General features: G+C 49.7%; 1 protein-coding gene across 1 annotated transcript in view; it reads left to right on the top strand.

Moving 5' to 3' along the window:
- NOTCH2 (notch receptor 2) overlaps positions 1-13,527 on the top strand; it is an 81,706-nt gene extending 68,179 nt beyond the window's left edge. Inside the window, exons 25-33 of the mRNA XM_041478871.1 lie at positions 508-855; positions 1,085-1,227; positions 2,008-2,218; positions 2,844-2,940; positions 3,442-3,610; positions 7,838-8,139; positions 8,477-8,624; positions 8,875-8,972; positions 9,852-13,527. Coding sequence (XP_041334805.1) covers positions 508-855; positions 1,085-1,227; positions 2,008-2,218; positions 2,844-2,940; positions 3,442-3,610; positions 7,838-8,139; positions 8,477-8,624; positions 8,875-8,972; positions 9,852-11,192 — 2,857 coding nt within the window. The 3' untranslated portion in view covers positions 11,193-13,527. The remainder of the gene's footprint in view (positions 1-507; positions 856-1,084; positions 1,228-2,007; positions 2,219-2,843; positions 2,941-3,441; positions 3,611-7,837; positions 8,140-8,476; positions 8,625-8,874; positions 8,973-9,851) is intronic.
- The last annotated feature ends 587 nt before the right edge of the window (positions 13,528-14,114 follow it).

Genomic DNA, 14,114 nt, shown 5'->3' with positions numbered 1-14,114 from the left:
CCTGGAAATGTAAACAGAAGGCATTTTGCCTTGTACTAGGTTTTAAGTGTGCTGCCTGCTATCCTGAATTTTGTTCCATACCAGCAATACCTGTATTTTAATCCCAGCTGTGTTTGCTGCCTCTGAACGTGTTTTCTGGCTTGTTTGTAGTGGCGCTTTCTCTTCAGTTATTTTTGACAAATGCTACAGCTTTGCAGTGCGGATTCTCCCTCAGTGAGGCAGGAGGTGTTAGACATCTTAGTAAACAGAATAAGCAGTTCTCTCATACTGTTACCAGAATTAGATAACAGGTTCTTGGGGTGTGCTGTGCTTCCTATTTTCACCCTCTCAGGCTGCAAGCTTACAGGATAAAGCTGGGTTGTATTTCTTCTCCTGCTACCCTGATGATGAGTGTCGTTTTACCTCCAATGATGCTGAAGAGTGTACGACCCGGGCCCCTAAAGCGCAGATGTGCTGTGCAGAGCACATCAGTGCCGTGTGCTGCCCCTGAGCCTCTCCCTGCTGCAGGTATGACAAGTACTGTGCGGATCACTACGCGGACGGGCGCTGCGACCAGGGCTGCAACAGCGAGGAGTGCGGCTGGGACGGCCTGGACTGCGCCGGCGACAAGGCCGAGAAGCTGGCAGAGGGCACCCTGATCATCGTGGTCCTGATGCCCCCTGACGAGCTGCTGGAGGACGTCCGCAGCTTCCTGCGCACCCTGGGGACGCTCCTGCACACCAATCTGAGGATTAAGCTGGACTCCCAGGGAAACCCCATGGTGTTCCCGTACTACGGGGAGAAATCGGCAGCGCGGAGCCGTCGGTCGCTCGTGGTGGTTCGCAAGCACAGAGAGCTGGAGCAGGAGGTCATTGGGTGAGCGGATCCCTCTGTCTCCCTCTGGCCTTGTTGTGCTTGTAGCTGTGTTTCTAGACTTTCTAGGGCCGTAGGCTGTTTTTTAAATGGGAAAATGCAACACTATTGCAGCTGCCCAGTTCAGCATTGGGGTAGGAAGATTCACGTAGAACGCTGCTGCAGTTTAACCTACGGCTTTGGCATAAGTTTCTGTCACTGACTGCTGTGCCCTCTTACTGTGTCTCTGCAGCACCAAGGTGTTCCTGGAGATCGACAACCGCCAGTGTGCAGAGGACTCGGAGCAATGCTTTCACAACACAGAAGCTGCTGCAGCTCTCTTAGCTGCTCAGGCCATCAAGGGCATGCTGCCCTATCCTTTTGTGTCTGTCCAAAGTGAGTAATTGGAGAGGAAAAATTGCTTATTGAGGGAGGCAGTTATTGAACCTGAGCTTGCAAAATACTCAGATTATTGATCATCATCCTCTTGTGTCTCACTGTTCAGTATGGTTTCTGGCAGGTAACTTGTTTGATCCCAGTTATAGGGGTATGTTTGTGCAAAGTGCACAGAGGGGACATCTGGTTAGTAAGGCAGGACATTTAATTTAGAGCCCAGTCACTTTTAATACTTGTAGAATCAGTAATCTCTCATGCTACAGCACTGCAGTGGTGATCTCCACACTAAAACCGTGTGCTTTAAGCCATGAATTCAATGGAAAAGGTGCTATTTTAGAGAGAAAGGCTGGGAGGCATTCCTCAGTCCAGTCTACTAGATGTTTTCTCCTCTGGCAATATGTAATCTCTTTGATTTCTGCTCCATCTCCCTCAGTCTGAGGCTCAGCTGCAAACCTGTTCTAGGTTGGCATTGTTGCTTTTCCTAGTTGGGTCGTGCTTGTATCTTCATGTAGATCTGTTCTCTCAATGTTGAGTGAGCGTGGCTGGAGGAAGGAGCAAGATCCTTGGTTCAGCAGCCACGTACTCTGAAAAATACATTGAGAAACCAGACCAAAGGAAGTAAAAAAGAAGTGATATGTACAGCAGTTTCAGTGGAGCCTAAACTCTCTAGAGACAATATGCTCCCTGTGGGAAGGACTGTGCTGAGGAAAGAGAGTCTGTAGGTTGAAGGTTGTTGTCTCCACTTTGTTAATCACACTGTGTTTTATCTGGAATTTTTAGGTGAGCCCTTGTTACCACCAAAGACCCAGCTGCTTTACCTGCTTGCTGTGGCAGCTTTGATCATCCTGCTGATCCTTCTCCTGGGGGTGATGATGGCCAAGCGCAAGCGCAAGCACGGCTCCCTGTGGCTCCCAGAGGGCTTCATCCTGCGCAGGGATCCCAGCAACCACAAACGCAGAGAGCCCGTTGGGGAGGACGCTGTTGGACTCAAGTGAGTTTGCATTTAGACCACTGACACTCTGTTTATTAGTGGCTTGAGGATTTTGAGCATACGGCTGAAATATGTTTCATCAAAGGCACTTAACTCCTTAGAAAAAGCTTCCTTTTAAACTAGAACTTCTTAGGCTATTCCTCTAAATTTAAAAACATCTGGTTTGGACAGAAGAATTTTAATTAACTATAATGTATAAAATGCCAGCAAGGAATCTGATCTCCTGGCTTTGTTTGGTTTTCTGACACTGAGCAGTATAGATCAGCAGCCGGGCACTGTTTGCCTAATTTTCTCCTGGAATAGGTGAGATGTTTTTAGGTTGATAGATGACAACAAGCTTCTAATACCTCTAGCTCCATGCATCAAAAATGTGACTCAGAAGTAATGGCAAGTTTCAAAAGTTTTATGCAGTTTTGGCTTTCCACTGAATTAAACTACTTTGCAATTCTAAGTGCATTTAATGCCATTATTGACTGCCTGAAATTTGTGATTTCTTGGTTCCTCTGTTTGCAAGCTACCAAACTTACAAGCATTCCTTTGTTAGTCTCTGCAGGGTAGTGTAAGTAGCAGCAGTAGCACTTGCTCAGTGCTTGCTGCAAAGTGATATCTTCTCCTTGTTTGTCAGAAATCTGTCAGTCCAGATACCAGAGGGTAACCTGGCCGACCCTGGGACGACAGAGCACTGGGCAGGTGATGGTGGACCTCAGCCAAAGAGAGCTAAGGTAAGGAGCTCCAAGACTTAAACACCATCTGAAACTGCTGGTGAGACAAGCATCTGCGTTACCTTCCCTTGCTCAAAACCTTCCTTGGCCTAGGGATTGGTAATATATTATTAATAGTATCTGAGGAGCAAATCCTCAGGCTAGCACTGCCACCACAGGCTGCTGGAGAAAGCAGAGAAAGCCAGTACCTCCTCTTTCAGTGTCCCCTCCCCACAGCAGCAAAAGGGACAAGAAGGTTAATGTCATGTCTTGCAGTTCAGGCCTGACAATGTATGGTGAGAGTATGAAAGCTGAGAATGCCAGGCAGAAGTAAATGCAGACCACCATTAGCTTAAAAGAAAACAAACCCCCCCTAAAACAACAAGAAAGCAAAGAGAAAACCAAACCGCAACAAAAATCCCCACCCAAACCCCACCTAAACTAAGAACACCCCAAGAACTTTTGAGTGTCTTTGGCCACTTGCTGGGTGTTTTGAAGCAGCTGCTTGTGTGCTGTGCTCAGGCTGAGGACCAGGCCCTGCTGCCAGAAGGGGACGAGCAGATTGACCAGCGCCAGTGGACGCAGCAGCACCTGGAGGCAGCGGACGTCTGCGGCAGCACCTCCCTGGCGCTCACACCCCCTCAGGCCGATCAAGAAGTGGATGTTCTGGATGTCAACGTCAGAGGGCCAGGTCAGTACTTGGAGTGTCTGTGTGTCCTGCCAGCCTGCCCTGTGTGCCATGGCTGGGGTTGCTAGTGTTATGAATTAAATGGAGTATGCAGGAACACCAGCAGGGATTTTATGGTGCTCAAGGAAAGCACAGTGTGCACTTCTGAAAAGAAAAGCTGGAAAGGTTAAACCGTGGTTTGTGTCACATGGAATATCATGGAGCCAAGAAGAAAAGTTCACTTAGCAAGCACCTGTAAAATCTCATTTATAACAGTGTGTGCCTAAGTGATATTGTCAGAAATTTTGAATGCATAATTGTGCTGGAAATAACCCCCAGTTTCTCCAGGTGGTTCACTGCAGATGTCTGTGCTAGACTTTTCTAAGGACCAACTTAGCAGATTTTATACCTGAGGTGTCTGTTGTCAGTTGAGGAAGCACGGATGGCCTTTTCCTGAATAAGATGACTTTTTGGCAGACAGTCTGCCCTCGTTAGCAGTGTGTGAGGTGTCTGTCCTGAGCAGAGCAGCGATGCAGCAAGATTGTGTATGATTTTTTTTTTATTCCCTGATTTATATATTCAGCTTGTGATGATCCAAGTCACTGAATTCATAACAGAACTGTGGACTTGGAAGGTTTCTTTAACACGCAGGCAGGTTTGCTCCTCTCAGTCCCAAATGACTAGATGCCCTGGAAACCCTCTCCTGCTTTTTATGAGTGTAGTACTAAAGCTGAATAAGCTGGTAAGGGGCTGAGTGGGTCACCTGGTAATAACTGATCTCTGGGCTCTGAGAGGAGACAGTTGACCAAGGACTTTATTCTGGTTGGAAGAGCTGCAAACATGGCTCTTGTTTATATGCAGAGAGGTGATGCTGATGATATTGCTGCAATTCCTTTTTCTACTGCGTTTTGTGGGAATATTTCCATGCAATTTAAGGATGACTGGATCCATTCTCTCAGTTCCTTTCTATTGTCTTTTGTGCTCATTGACCCATTAGCTCTCCTAATGCAAAGGGAAGGAGGGATTTTTGTGTAACGAGTGTGAGAACATAAACCATCACTTTCTGCCAAATTTAAGCTTTTCTTTATTTCCCCTATTGAAACTTCTAGTTGTGTGGCAGGGTAGAAGCTTTCCAAGTGCAGGCAATAATGTTCTTAAGACTCCAGTTTATTTTCACATTCATCCAAAGCTTTGTCCAACAACAGCAATGAAATAATACTGACCTGTGAGTTGTTTTCCTGCCAACCAGATACAATTGTAAAGCTTGCAGCAAGCTGCTCTTAAGTTATTTCTCGCTGTGGCATCAGAAGCAAGCAGCTGTCAGGAGCAGAAATAATTCTAAAAGTCTGAGAGATGTTGGAATAATGGGTTAGTAAGGAGGGGTAGGATTCCTCACATTTAAATGTGGCTCTTTCTCTGCCCTGGCCACCCTCACTTTTGCAGGCAGTTGGAAAAAATGGGCCCTTCTGAGAGGTAGTTGCCCTCTGTCCTAAGAAGTCTGAAAATTGGATTTCACATCCCAGTAATGCTTTGCTGCCCCTAATTAATTACAAAGGGTGTTCAGGCTGACTGACTTAAGTGCAGGTGTCTGGGCTGGAGCCACCTGAGGCTGGGTGAGTTAGATCCTGGCTGCAGGTGCAGGTTGAACAGCAGAGATCTCTTCTTGAGAGGGGAGAAATATCTCGGTGCACCAAGGGTTTGTGCCCTCTCTTAACCCACCACCTTCTGCAGTCTCTCAAATCTAGGGGGATCCAAGATCTCCAGTGTCCTCCAGAAGCATTGCCTAGAGATTTTTCCTGTGGGTTCCTTATATCCCAGCTTTCAGTACCTTGTGCCTGACCTTCAGGAGTAGCTGTCTGGTGAACTCCTGACTTTACTACCTCACTCTGCATTTTACATGTACTCAGGGGCTGTCCTACTGAAAGACAGCAAACAGAAGAGTTTTTATAAAATGCTGCCACCACCTTTGTCTCCCCATGCTATTCTTTTGCTGTGTCCCCCAGAGCAGTGAGGACATTCTTTTCACTGGAGTTATTGTGAGTGTGTAACCAGGGTAATGCAATTATAGGCATAACTGGTAACACCACCTATAATTAAAATTGATGAACTGTCTCTATTATATGCCCCTCTTTTTTTCAGTTACTAAAACTTCAGTGGTTTAGACTGGAATTTTCCATGCTGGATGTCTGCCTCTAGCTGGATGCTTTTGGGTTCTTTTCCAGCTCTTTGAGAGAACAAGCTGGAAGGAGGAAAAAAGACATTGTGTCCACATTTGGGGTTTTTTTTCTTCTAGTAGTCCATCAAGCACTTAATTGTGACTGTCTAGCTGGATGTGCTTTTGCTAGCCTCATAAAACCAACTGTGTGTGGCCAACTTGCAAGGCTCTGAGAAGAGCTGCACGTACCTGAGAAACCCTGTGGAGGGTGGCAGCTAATTATTCCAGGGATTTAATGCTGTGCTGTCCCTGTGGAGAAGCTAGGCACGAACATCCAGGATAACTGCAGTGATTGAGCAAGCCAGACCTATCCTGTGAGTGGTTTTTCCCAGAGCTGTGGTGCTGGGGGAAAGGAAAGCTCCTTTCTGTGCTCTGTCTCTCTGCTCTTTGTGTTGTGGCAGTAGGAAGGAGACCACAACCTGACTGGAATACTGAGGAGTGTTCATTTGGGACAAGGGAGCAGAGCCAGCAGCGAGAGGGAGAAGCACAAAGGGAGATATAGCTTTGGAGAGCAGGAGAGAGGGTCTGCAGACAGGGCTGGATCTTGGAACTGAACCTGTGCCCATACCTCAGCAGCACTTGGCTGCTGTCTGTCCAAATCCTGGGAGAGGAGCGGGCTGGAAGGGAGGCTGTGTGTCCTGTGGTGGGGAGCCACTAGGAGGAGCGTGCAGGCTGTGGAGCCCGGGCAGAGCCTGCTCCTCCAGTGCCCCCGCTGGAACTGGAGATTTCTAGAAAGTTTTGGAGCTGTCTTAAAGCAGAGAGCCAGGAAGGCTCAGTGATCAGAAGCTGGAAATGGGAGCAGGGCGTTAGAGCTGTGTGTGCTACTTCTAGCAGGAGGTATCACCTTGTTTATGTGCACAGGACCCCAGGGTGGCTTTGTGCTCTGTGACTGAGAGCTGTGCAGGCAGAGAAGCTGCTGTTTGTCCCCTGCTTGCCCATGGGATAAATCAGGTACTTGCTGAAAAAATTGTCTTGTATTTCTGCTGGTGGGCTCCAGTGGAGCGATCAGCAGAGTGAGGTTCCCCTCTGCTGCCATCTTAGTCCCTCTTGCTTTCCAGGTGCCTCTGAAGGATGTGCAGGAAAGCATTAAATTAGCAAGGAAGCATCAGTGTCTACAGCTGCAGTTTTGGGGCTTTAGGGAATGTCATGTAATGTTCAGAGGCTGCTGGAACTGAAGCACTCAGCATTTTTATGGGTTGCTGAAAATATATGATGTTTTAAATCTTAATTATCCTGCATCAAGGAGGGTATAACAAGGGTGAAAAATCAGCAGTATGTGATGGTCTTCCTGCACTGTCCTCTCTGATTGGCAGAGAGGGAGATTCATCAGAGGAAGCTAAATTAAATTAGAGGTTTGGAGGAGCCTTTCTCCTTCCACTGACAATGCAGGGATCCTGGTTGGATGAGTGTGACTTTAGCCTTTGTGGGCATCCCATCACTGGAGGCTTGAGGAGAGTAAGACCAGTATTTCCCAAAGTACTCAGACTGTGTGAGAGTATTCATCCTGGGGCTTTTGAGTGCTCGACTGTCACAACTTCAGGATCCTTCTCGTGATAACCTTGCTGTAGATTTGAAGGCTTTTGCCTGCATTTCACTTCAGGTTAATATCTGAAGTGAATGTCACCAATAATCAGTGGCTAGTTGTTGAATAATTTTTCCTTCAACTGTTTCTTTTCCCCAGGGGTGTGATTAGAACATCTGTATGAACAGTTACACTGAGTGATCAAAATTACTTTGATTTTTATAGCCCTTGCTTCTCTCAGCTAGCCTTTACTTTTTGTGGAAGTTTTACACTTCAGCAGCAAAGTTTTTTTGTTTTATGATGATCTTAGTCTTTAGAGGAATATCTTAATTTCTGTTGGGTTTGCAGTAGGTTACTCATGCTTGGAAGGAAGACAACTCACTAACTGTGGGGCTTTAAGAAGAGGCCTGTGTTAAAGCAACAGGAGGGACTGTCTGTAGCTCAGGAGAGAATGGTTGTAGGAAGGTTTCCATGCCTTTGCCAGGTTACTGTATCCTCATCTCCCCCTCTGCAGATGGCTGCACTCCGCTGATGTTGGCATCTCTGCGTGCGGGCGGCTCCGACATCAGCGAGGATGACGAGGACGGGGAAGACTCCTCAGCAAACATCATCACGGATCTGATCTACCAGGGAGCCAACCTGCAGGCGCAGACAGACCGCACCGGGGAGATGGCTCTGCACCTGGCAGCCCGCTACTCCCGAGCCGACGCTGCCAAACGGCTCCTGGATGCCGGGGCGGATGCCAACGCCCGGGACAACATGGGACGGACCCCTCTGCACGCAGCCGTGGCTGCTGACGCCCAGGGGGTCTTCCAGGTATGGCCACTGGAGAGCTCTGTGTTTATATGAGCCTGTGCAAGCTGTGCTCTGTTCACTCACAGCCCTGCTCTCGTGCCTTCCACAGTGTGGTGGTGAGGCAGAGCTGTTTTACATCCAGTTTCCTCGGGTATTCACAGCTTGAAGAACTCAGTGTGCATAAATCATCTGGCGTGTATTTATTTGGTCTGTTTTTCCCTGTCATCTGCTTTCTGGGTCCTTGCATTTCAGTGCTCAGGCTGCTTTGCCATTGCAAAATTTCTCTTGAGATTCTGCCAAATCCTCGGTTTTGGTCTGTAGTGGTATTGAAAACAATCCATCTTCTCCTGTTGTCCAGATCCTGATCCGTAACAGAGTGACAGACTTGGATGCTCGGATGAATGATGGGACGACCCCGTTAATTCTGGCTGCACGTCTGGCTGTGGAAGGGATGGTGGCTGAGCTCATTAACTGCCAGGCTGATGTGAACGCCGTGGATGACCACGGTAATGTGAACACCATGTGCCAGGCTGGACAAATATTTGCCGTGGTGTGAGCAGGGAGGGGTGGGTTCTGCTCTCCCAAAGTGGGAGCTCTTCATAAATTCTGTGGCTAAATCACACACTGGACTCTCCTGTGAAGTTCCCCAGTGGTAATAAACTACAGGCTGCTGCACAGTGGCTTGGTTAAACAATCCTGGAGGAGAAGCAAAATAGCTCCTTGGTTTGTTACTGACATTGTTGTGTTTCCCTGCAGGTAAATCTGCTCTTCACTGGGCTGCTGCTGTCAACAATGTGGAAGCAACACTAGTACTGCTGAAAAATGGGGCCAACAGAGACATGCAAGATAACAAGGTACAGTGTGGTGGTGCTCAGCAAGCCTGTGCTTCCTATCTCAAAGCATCTCTTCACTATTGGTAGTGAGCTAAGTTCAGATTTTCTGAACTGGATGCTCAGTGCAGGTCTTCCAAACCCAGGCTGTGACTGGAGCTCTCCCCAGGTGCTGGGTGTCTTACAGGGTTCCTGATACGGAAGAGCAATACTCTTCCTTGTTTGGCCAAGTGCTGGGCATCAATGCAGTCCTGCTTTCCTTGCAGGGAAGGAATGCAAGACGCAGTCAGTGGTGTGTGAGAGCAGCAGGTGAAGTGCTGCTGGTGTCAAACAGCTGGATTACAGTTAGCAGTTATAAAAATACCTGGTGGCACAGTAGCAGTGGCATCCTGTGACATTCCAGGGATCAGTGCAGGGTGGAGATGAGGGACAAGCTCCTCTGTTTGACAGACTGCACTGTTCTGTAGCTTCACTGTGTCTTAGTCCTTGATTTATGTCCTCTGCCTAAAGCATCTTTTTTTGATTATTATATATCACTCAGTGGATTTTAGAGCTACCAACAAGCTATTGTTCCTTACTGGGCTGTTTACCCTTTTGTACCTTTGCCTCATAAGAGGCAATAGGAGGAAGGCACCAGGTGCTTTCGTGGTTCCTCCAAGGATCTACAGCACAATAGTGCCCTTCCTGGTGGGAAAGTTCAGCCTGTGCTCCACTGCTGTGTATGAAATTATTTGTAATCTGCCTTTTTCAGTGTGCAGCTCTCAGGGTGAGGGGCTCTTGGAGGCTGTTATTGTGACACTGCATTATACAGTGCTTGCCAGGCTGCCACACCATAAGGGATGATGAGTTGTAAGTCACTCTCCCTACCCTGAAGCTCCTAAAACATTCACTCTGTGTTTCCAGGAGGAGACTCCACTCTTCCTCGCTGCTCGGGAAGGCAGCTTTGAAGCGGCAAAAATCTTGCTGGACCATTTTGCCAACCGAGACATCACGGACCACATGGACCGGCTGCCGCGGGACGTGGCCCAGGACCGGATGCACCACGACATCGTGCAGCTCCTCAACGAGTACAACGTGGCCCACAGCCCTGCCGGGCACCCCGGGGCCATGCTGAACTCTGCCCTCTCCCCAGTCATCTGTGGCCCCAACAGGTCCTTCCTCAACCTGAAACACGCGTCACTAAGCAAGAAGTCACGAAAACCGAATGCCAAAGGCATGCCCACCAGCCTCACCAAAGATGCAAAGAGGAGAAGGAAGAAGTCCCTCAGCGAAGGCAAAGGGCAGTTTTCAGAGAGCTCCGTGACCCTGTCACCGGTGGATTCCCTGGAGTCTCCGCATGCTTTTGCATCTGAACCAACCTCCTCTCCTGTGATGCCGTCACCGGGGGTGCTGCACTCGTCACCCAGCTCGCTGCTGGCGGCTCCATCGGTGCAGGCTGCGCACACCATGTCCTTCTCCAACCTCCACGAGATGCAGCCCCTGGGCCGTGGGTCCAGCACGGTGCTCCCGTCCGTCAGCCAGCTGCTCTCGCAGCACAGAACCACCCCTCCCAACAGTGGGCTCGGCAGGCTGCGGCCAGGCAACGTCTCCACCGAGTGGATGAACCGCATGGAGGTGAATGAGTCCCAGTACAACGAGATGTTTGGCATGGTGCCCCAGGTGATGCATTCCCACCCCAGCGTTTCTCAGCAGAGCGGCTTGGTTCAAGCGGACGCGAAGCACCTGGGGGTGTCCAGGGAGTCTTTGCCCCCCATCATGACTTTCCAGCTGGTTCCCAAGGGCAGCATAAACCAGCAAGCACTGCCGCAGCAGGCCCAGTCAAACTGCGCTCAGAACATGGCTGGCCCTCTTAGCTCCATGTACCAGATCCCAGATCTAGCCCAGCTGCCCAGCGCCTCGTTCTCCATGGCTGCCATCCCTCAGCAGGACGGCCAGGTGGCTCAGACAGTCCTCCCGGCCTACCACCAGTTCCAGAGCTCGATGGGGAAGTACCCCACGCCTCCCTCCCAGCACAGCTGCTACTCCTCGGCCACAGAACGGACTCCTAGCCACAACCGGCACTTACAAGGGGAGCACCCGTACCTGACTCCGTCGCCCGAATCTCCGGACCAGTGGTCAAGCTCTTCCCCACACTCTGCCTCTGACTGGTCTGACGTGGCAACCAGTCCCAGTAACAACCAGCGCGGGCCAGCAGCCGCCCACATGACGGAGCAGCAGCGGAACAACATGCAGGTGTACGCCTGAAGGCTGCCCACGGTGCAGCCCCACTGAAGCGGACTCCAGAACTCATGAAGGTCTTCCAGGATGGAAATGAAGAACCATTTTAGTATCCAAGAGTCTTAATGAGCCTAGGATGTTCTTTCGTTGGAGGGACTGTGGTTGCTGTAGACTTGTATGCTTTCATGCTAAATGGAGAACTGTAGAAGCTGGTGATGGAGAAGACCAGCTGGGTCATTTCTGACCAACTGTACATGACTGCTGTCTGCACTGGATTCTCCAGTCTGCTTTTAAACACGTTCCACCATTGCTTTGGGGAGACAGCTCTTCAGCTTAATACATCTTGTGGTCATTTCTCCAGAAATTTAGCCAAAACCAGCTTTGTATCCTTATTTTGTTACTCCTCCTGTTACCCACGTAACCTCTCTCTGAAGCACCTTCTACTAGTTCTCCTCGAGTTCAAGTTGCCTTGTCTTGACACAGCTCAGAGCTGCACCCACATTCCTAGCCCCGCTCCTTCCCTCGTCCACTCTTGCTCAGCAAGCGAGCCGGACCTCCCAAAACACCTGCAGGTCAAGTGACGCCTCCTGTCACGCAGCTTCACCCGTTCTTCTTCAGGAGTCTTTGCCTTGTAGAGACCCACTAACACCCCTTAGCGTTCTCACTGCCTGCTCCCCAGGTATTATGAGATTATATATACATATAGTCTTTTTAGGTTGTTTGTTTTGTTGTTTTCCCTCCCAAAAACGCTGGTCTGACCTGGTCTTCCCACCATGGTGGCCCATGGGCCCATCTCTTCCCTGAGACACCCCTGACCATTTTGACACACTACCCTCTCCGTGCCCCCATCCTGCCAGGAGTGTCCATGACTGCCTCCGTGGGCTCCCATGCCAGAAGAGATGCACTGCAACTGATACAGGCCTTTTGGGATGAGCACGAGTGTTTCAAAAACTGGTAACACAAGCTCCCAGCGTTCTTGCACAGTAGTCTCCTCCCCTTCATTCAAGGGTAGCTGTGTGTCCTGTCCTCCAGATACCATATGCTGCCTCTTTATGGTGTTATCAACAAGTGTCAAACATGTGGTTGACATGTTTGCGGTGTGTGTCCTTCTGCGTCAGGAACGACATCCAGCCCTTTGAAAAGTGTCCCTTTTGCTGCAGCCCTGGGTCACAGCTGCCTCGTCTTCCCCTCGCGGCGCGCGGAGGCCGCAGCACTGACTGCCCAGCAGGCCTCCAGCAGCACGAGCGGCGTGCCAGGAGCTGGGCTGTGGCAGCAGACCAAATAGCTCAGAAACCATTGCCTCCTGCAGCTTGGTGCACAGCTCTGGGGCTGTCCTCTGCCCTCGGCTTCAGCCTGAGCGGAGATCTCCCAGGCGAGGTGGCCCGTGTGCTCTGTGGGACAGTAGGGCCGCTCGTGCTGCAGCTGCCCCCGTAGTTTTGGAGCTGTGGAAGCCAGCTGTCACCGACCTTAGGCAAACAGCTCTTTCTGCTTCGTCTGCAAGAGGAAAGGGCTCCAGACCGGCCAGCAGCTGAAGTGAACATTGTGGGGATGGTTTGCTCCTACCTCTTCAGGGGAGTGCTGCAGACACGTCTTCCAAAGAGCTCGGGGTGCCGGCTGCTGCCAAAGGACTGAAGGCCGCTCCCCTGCGAGCAGGCCATCCAATGCCCTACCGTGTACAGTATTGTCTCTGGTGTTCCTTTCCATTCTAATCAAGAGTCAAAGTTGCTTTTCTTTTTTTTTTTGTTTTGTTTTGTTTTCCAATTCCACTCAATGGTACATGAAGGCAAGGCCTCAGGAGGAGCTGGTTCCCGGGGCCGTCGCTTTGGGCTGAAGTTTTTAGTTGTGTGTGAAGTTCTGCTTTTCACGGCGCACACAGTGTTCCCCGGCACGCTTGCTGCAGCGTGGCCGCCGGAGTGCAGCTGACTCAGACCTCCAGGGGGTCTGTCCAGGTACACCTTTCACTGCGAATAATGAAGTGTTGCTACATCGATGCTAAAGAAACAAAGGGCTTTTTGCTCGTTAGCTCCAAATAACCAAGTGCCTTTTTATATATGTGGCTACCTTTTACAAGATGAGTGCTTTCTGTGGAATGAAGCCGGTTCCGTGCCTGGCTGTTAATATGATGGCCCTCTGCCTTTCTTCTCTATTTTTTTTTTTAACTACTTGTAAAGATAATATCTCCTTAAGGTGGTATTTTATCTCTTTAAGTTGTAGAGTAACCATTCACACAGCAGCATTTTCCTATATTAATAATGGAAAATATTTGCTTATTTTTACATTTTTTATAAAAGTCTTTTATGAAAATAGTTGCTGCCAAATGTATAAGCAATTTTTATCCCCAGAATAAAAAGTATGTGCCCAGTGTCTGTGTGCCGCTGTTTTCATTTTGTTTTCCTGGCTACTGTGACACAGCCACCGGCTTATAAATGAATCAGGGGTGCTCTGACTCAGCACCACATGAACCCCACCACTTAGCTCCTCCCAAGGGAGCTGGAAGCAGCCTGGTGTGGGTGTAGCAGGTGGATTTTGGGTCTCTTGGTTAGCTGAGAAGGGGGCAGTAAAGTGGCAGCCAAGCAGCTGGGCACGCTGGGAAGGATGGGGAGGGACTGGAATGGGTCCTTTCCTGGGCACTTTGGGTGAGAGCTCGCTGCCTGTGGGAGCCAGGGAAGGTTTTTAGGAAGGTGGTGAGCGAGTGTGGGCTGGGCAGTGGGGCTGTGGATTCACTCACTCTCTCGGGTCCTGCTTGCTTCCCTGTCCTTCCAGTAGGGAAGAGGACCCTCATCCCTGGAGCTGGGGCTGCCTCCCTGGCTTTGTCTCAGGGGTGGATGCATGGAATCCTTAAGGTTGGAACAGCCCCCTAAAATCATCGAGTCCAACCTTTAACCTGGCACTGCTGTGTTCACCCCTTAACCATGTCCCCAAATGCCACATACAGATGTTTTTGGAACA

Source organism: Pyrgilauda ruficollis, unplaced genomic scaffold, assembly GCF_017590135.1.
Source record: "Pyrgilauda ruficollis isolate IOZ18807 unplaced genomic scaffold, ASM1759013v1 scaffold47, whole genome shotgun sequence".
Classification (NCBI taxonomy): Eukaryota; Metazoa; Chordata; class Aves; order Passeriformes; family Passeridae; genus Pyrgilauda; species Pyrgilauda ruficollis.
Note: the sequence above shows the minus strand (reverse complement) of the source record. Positions and strands in the feature narration are given on the sequence as shown.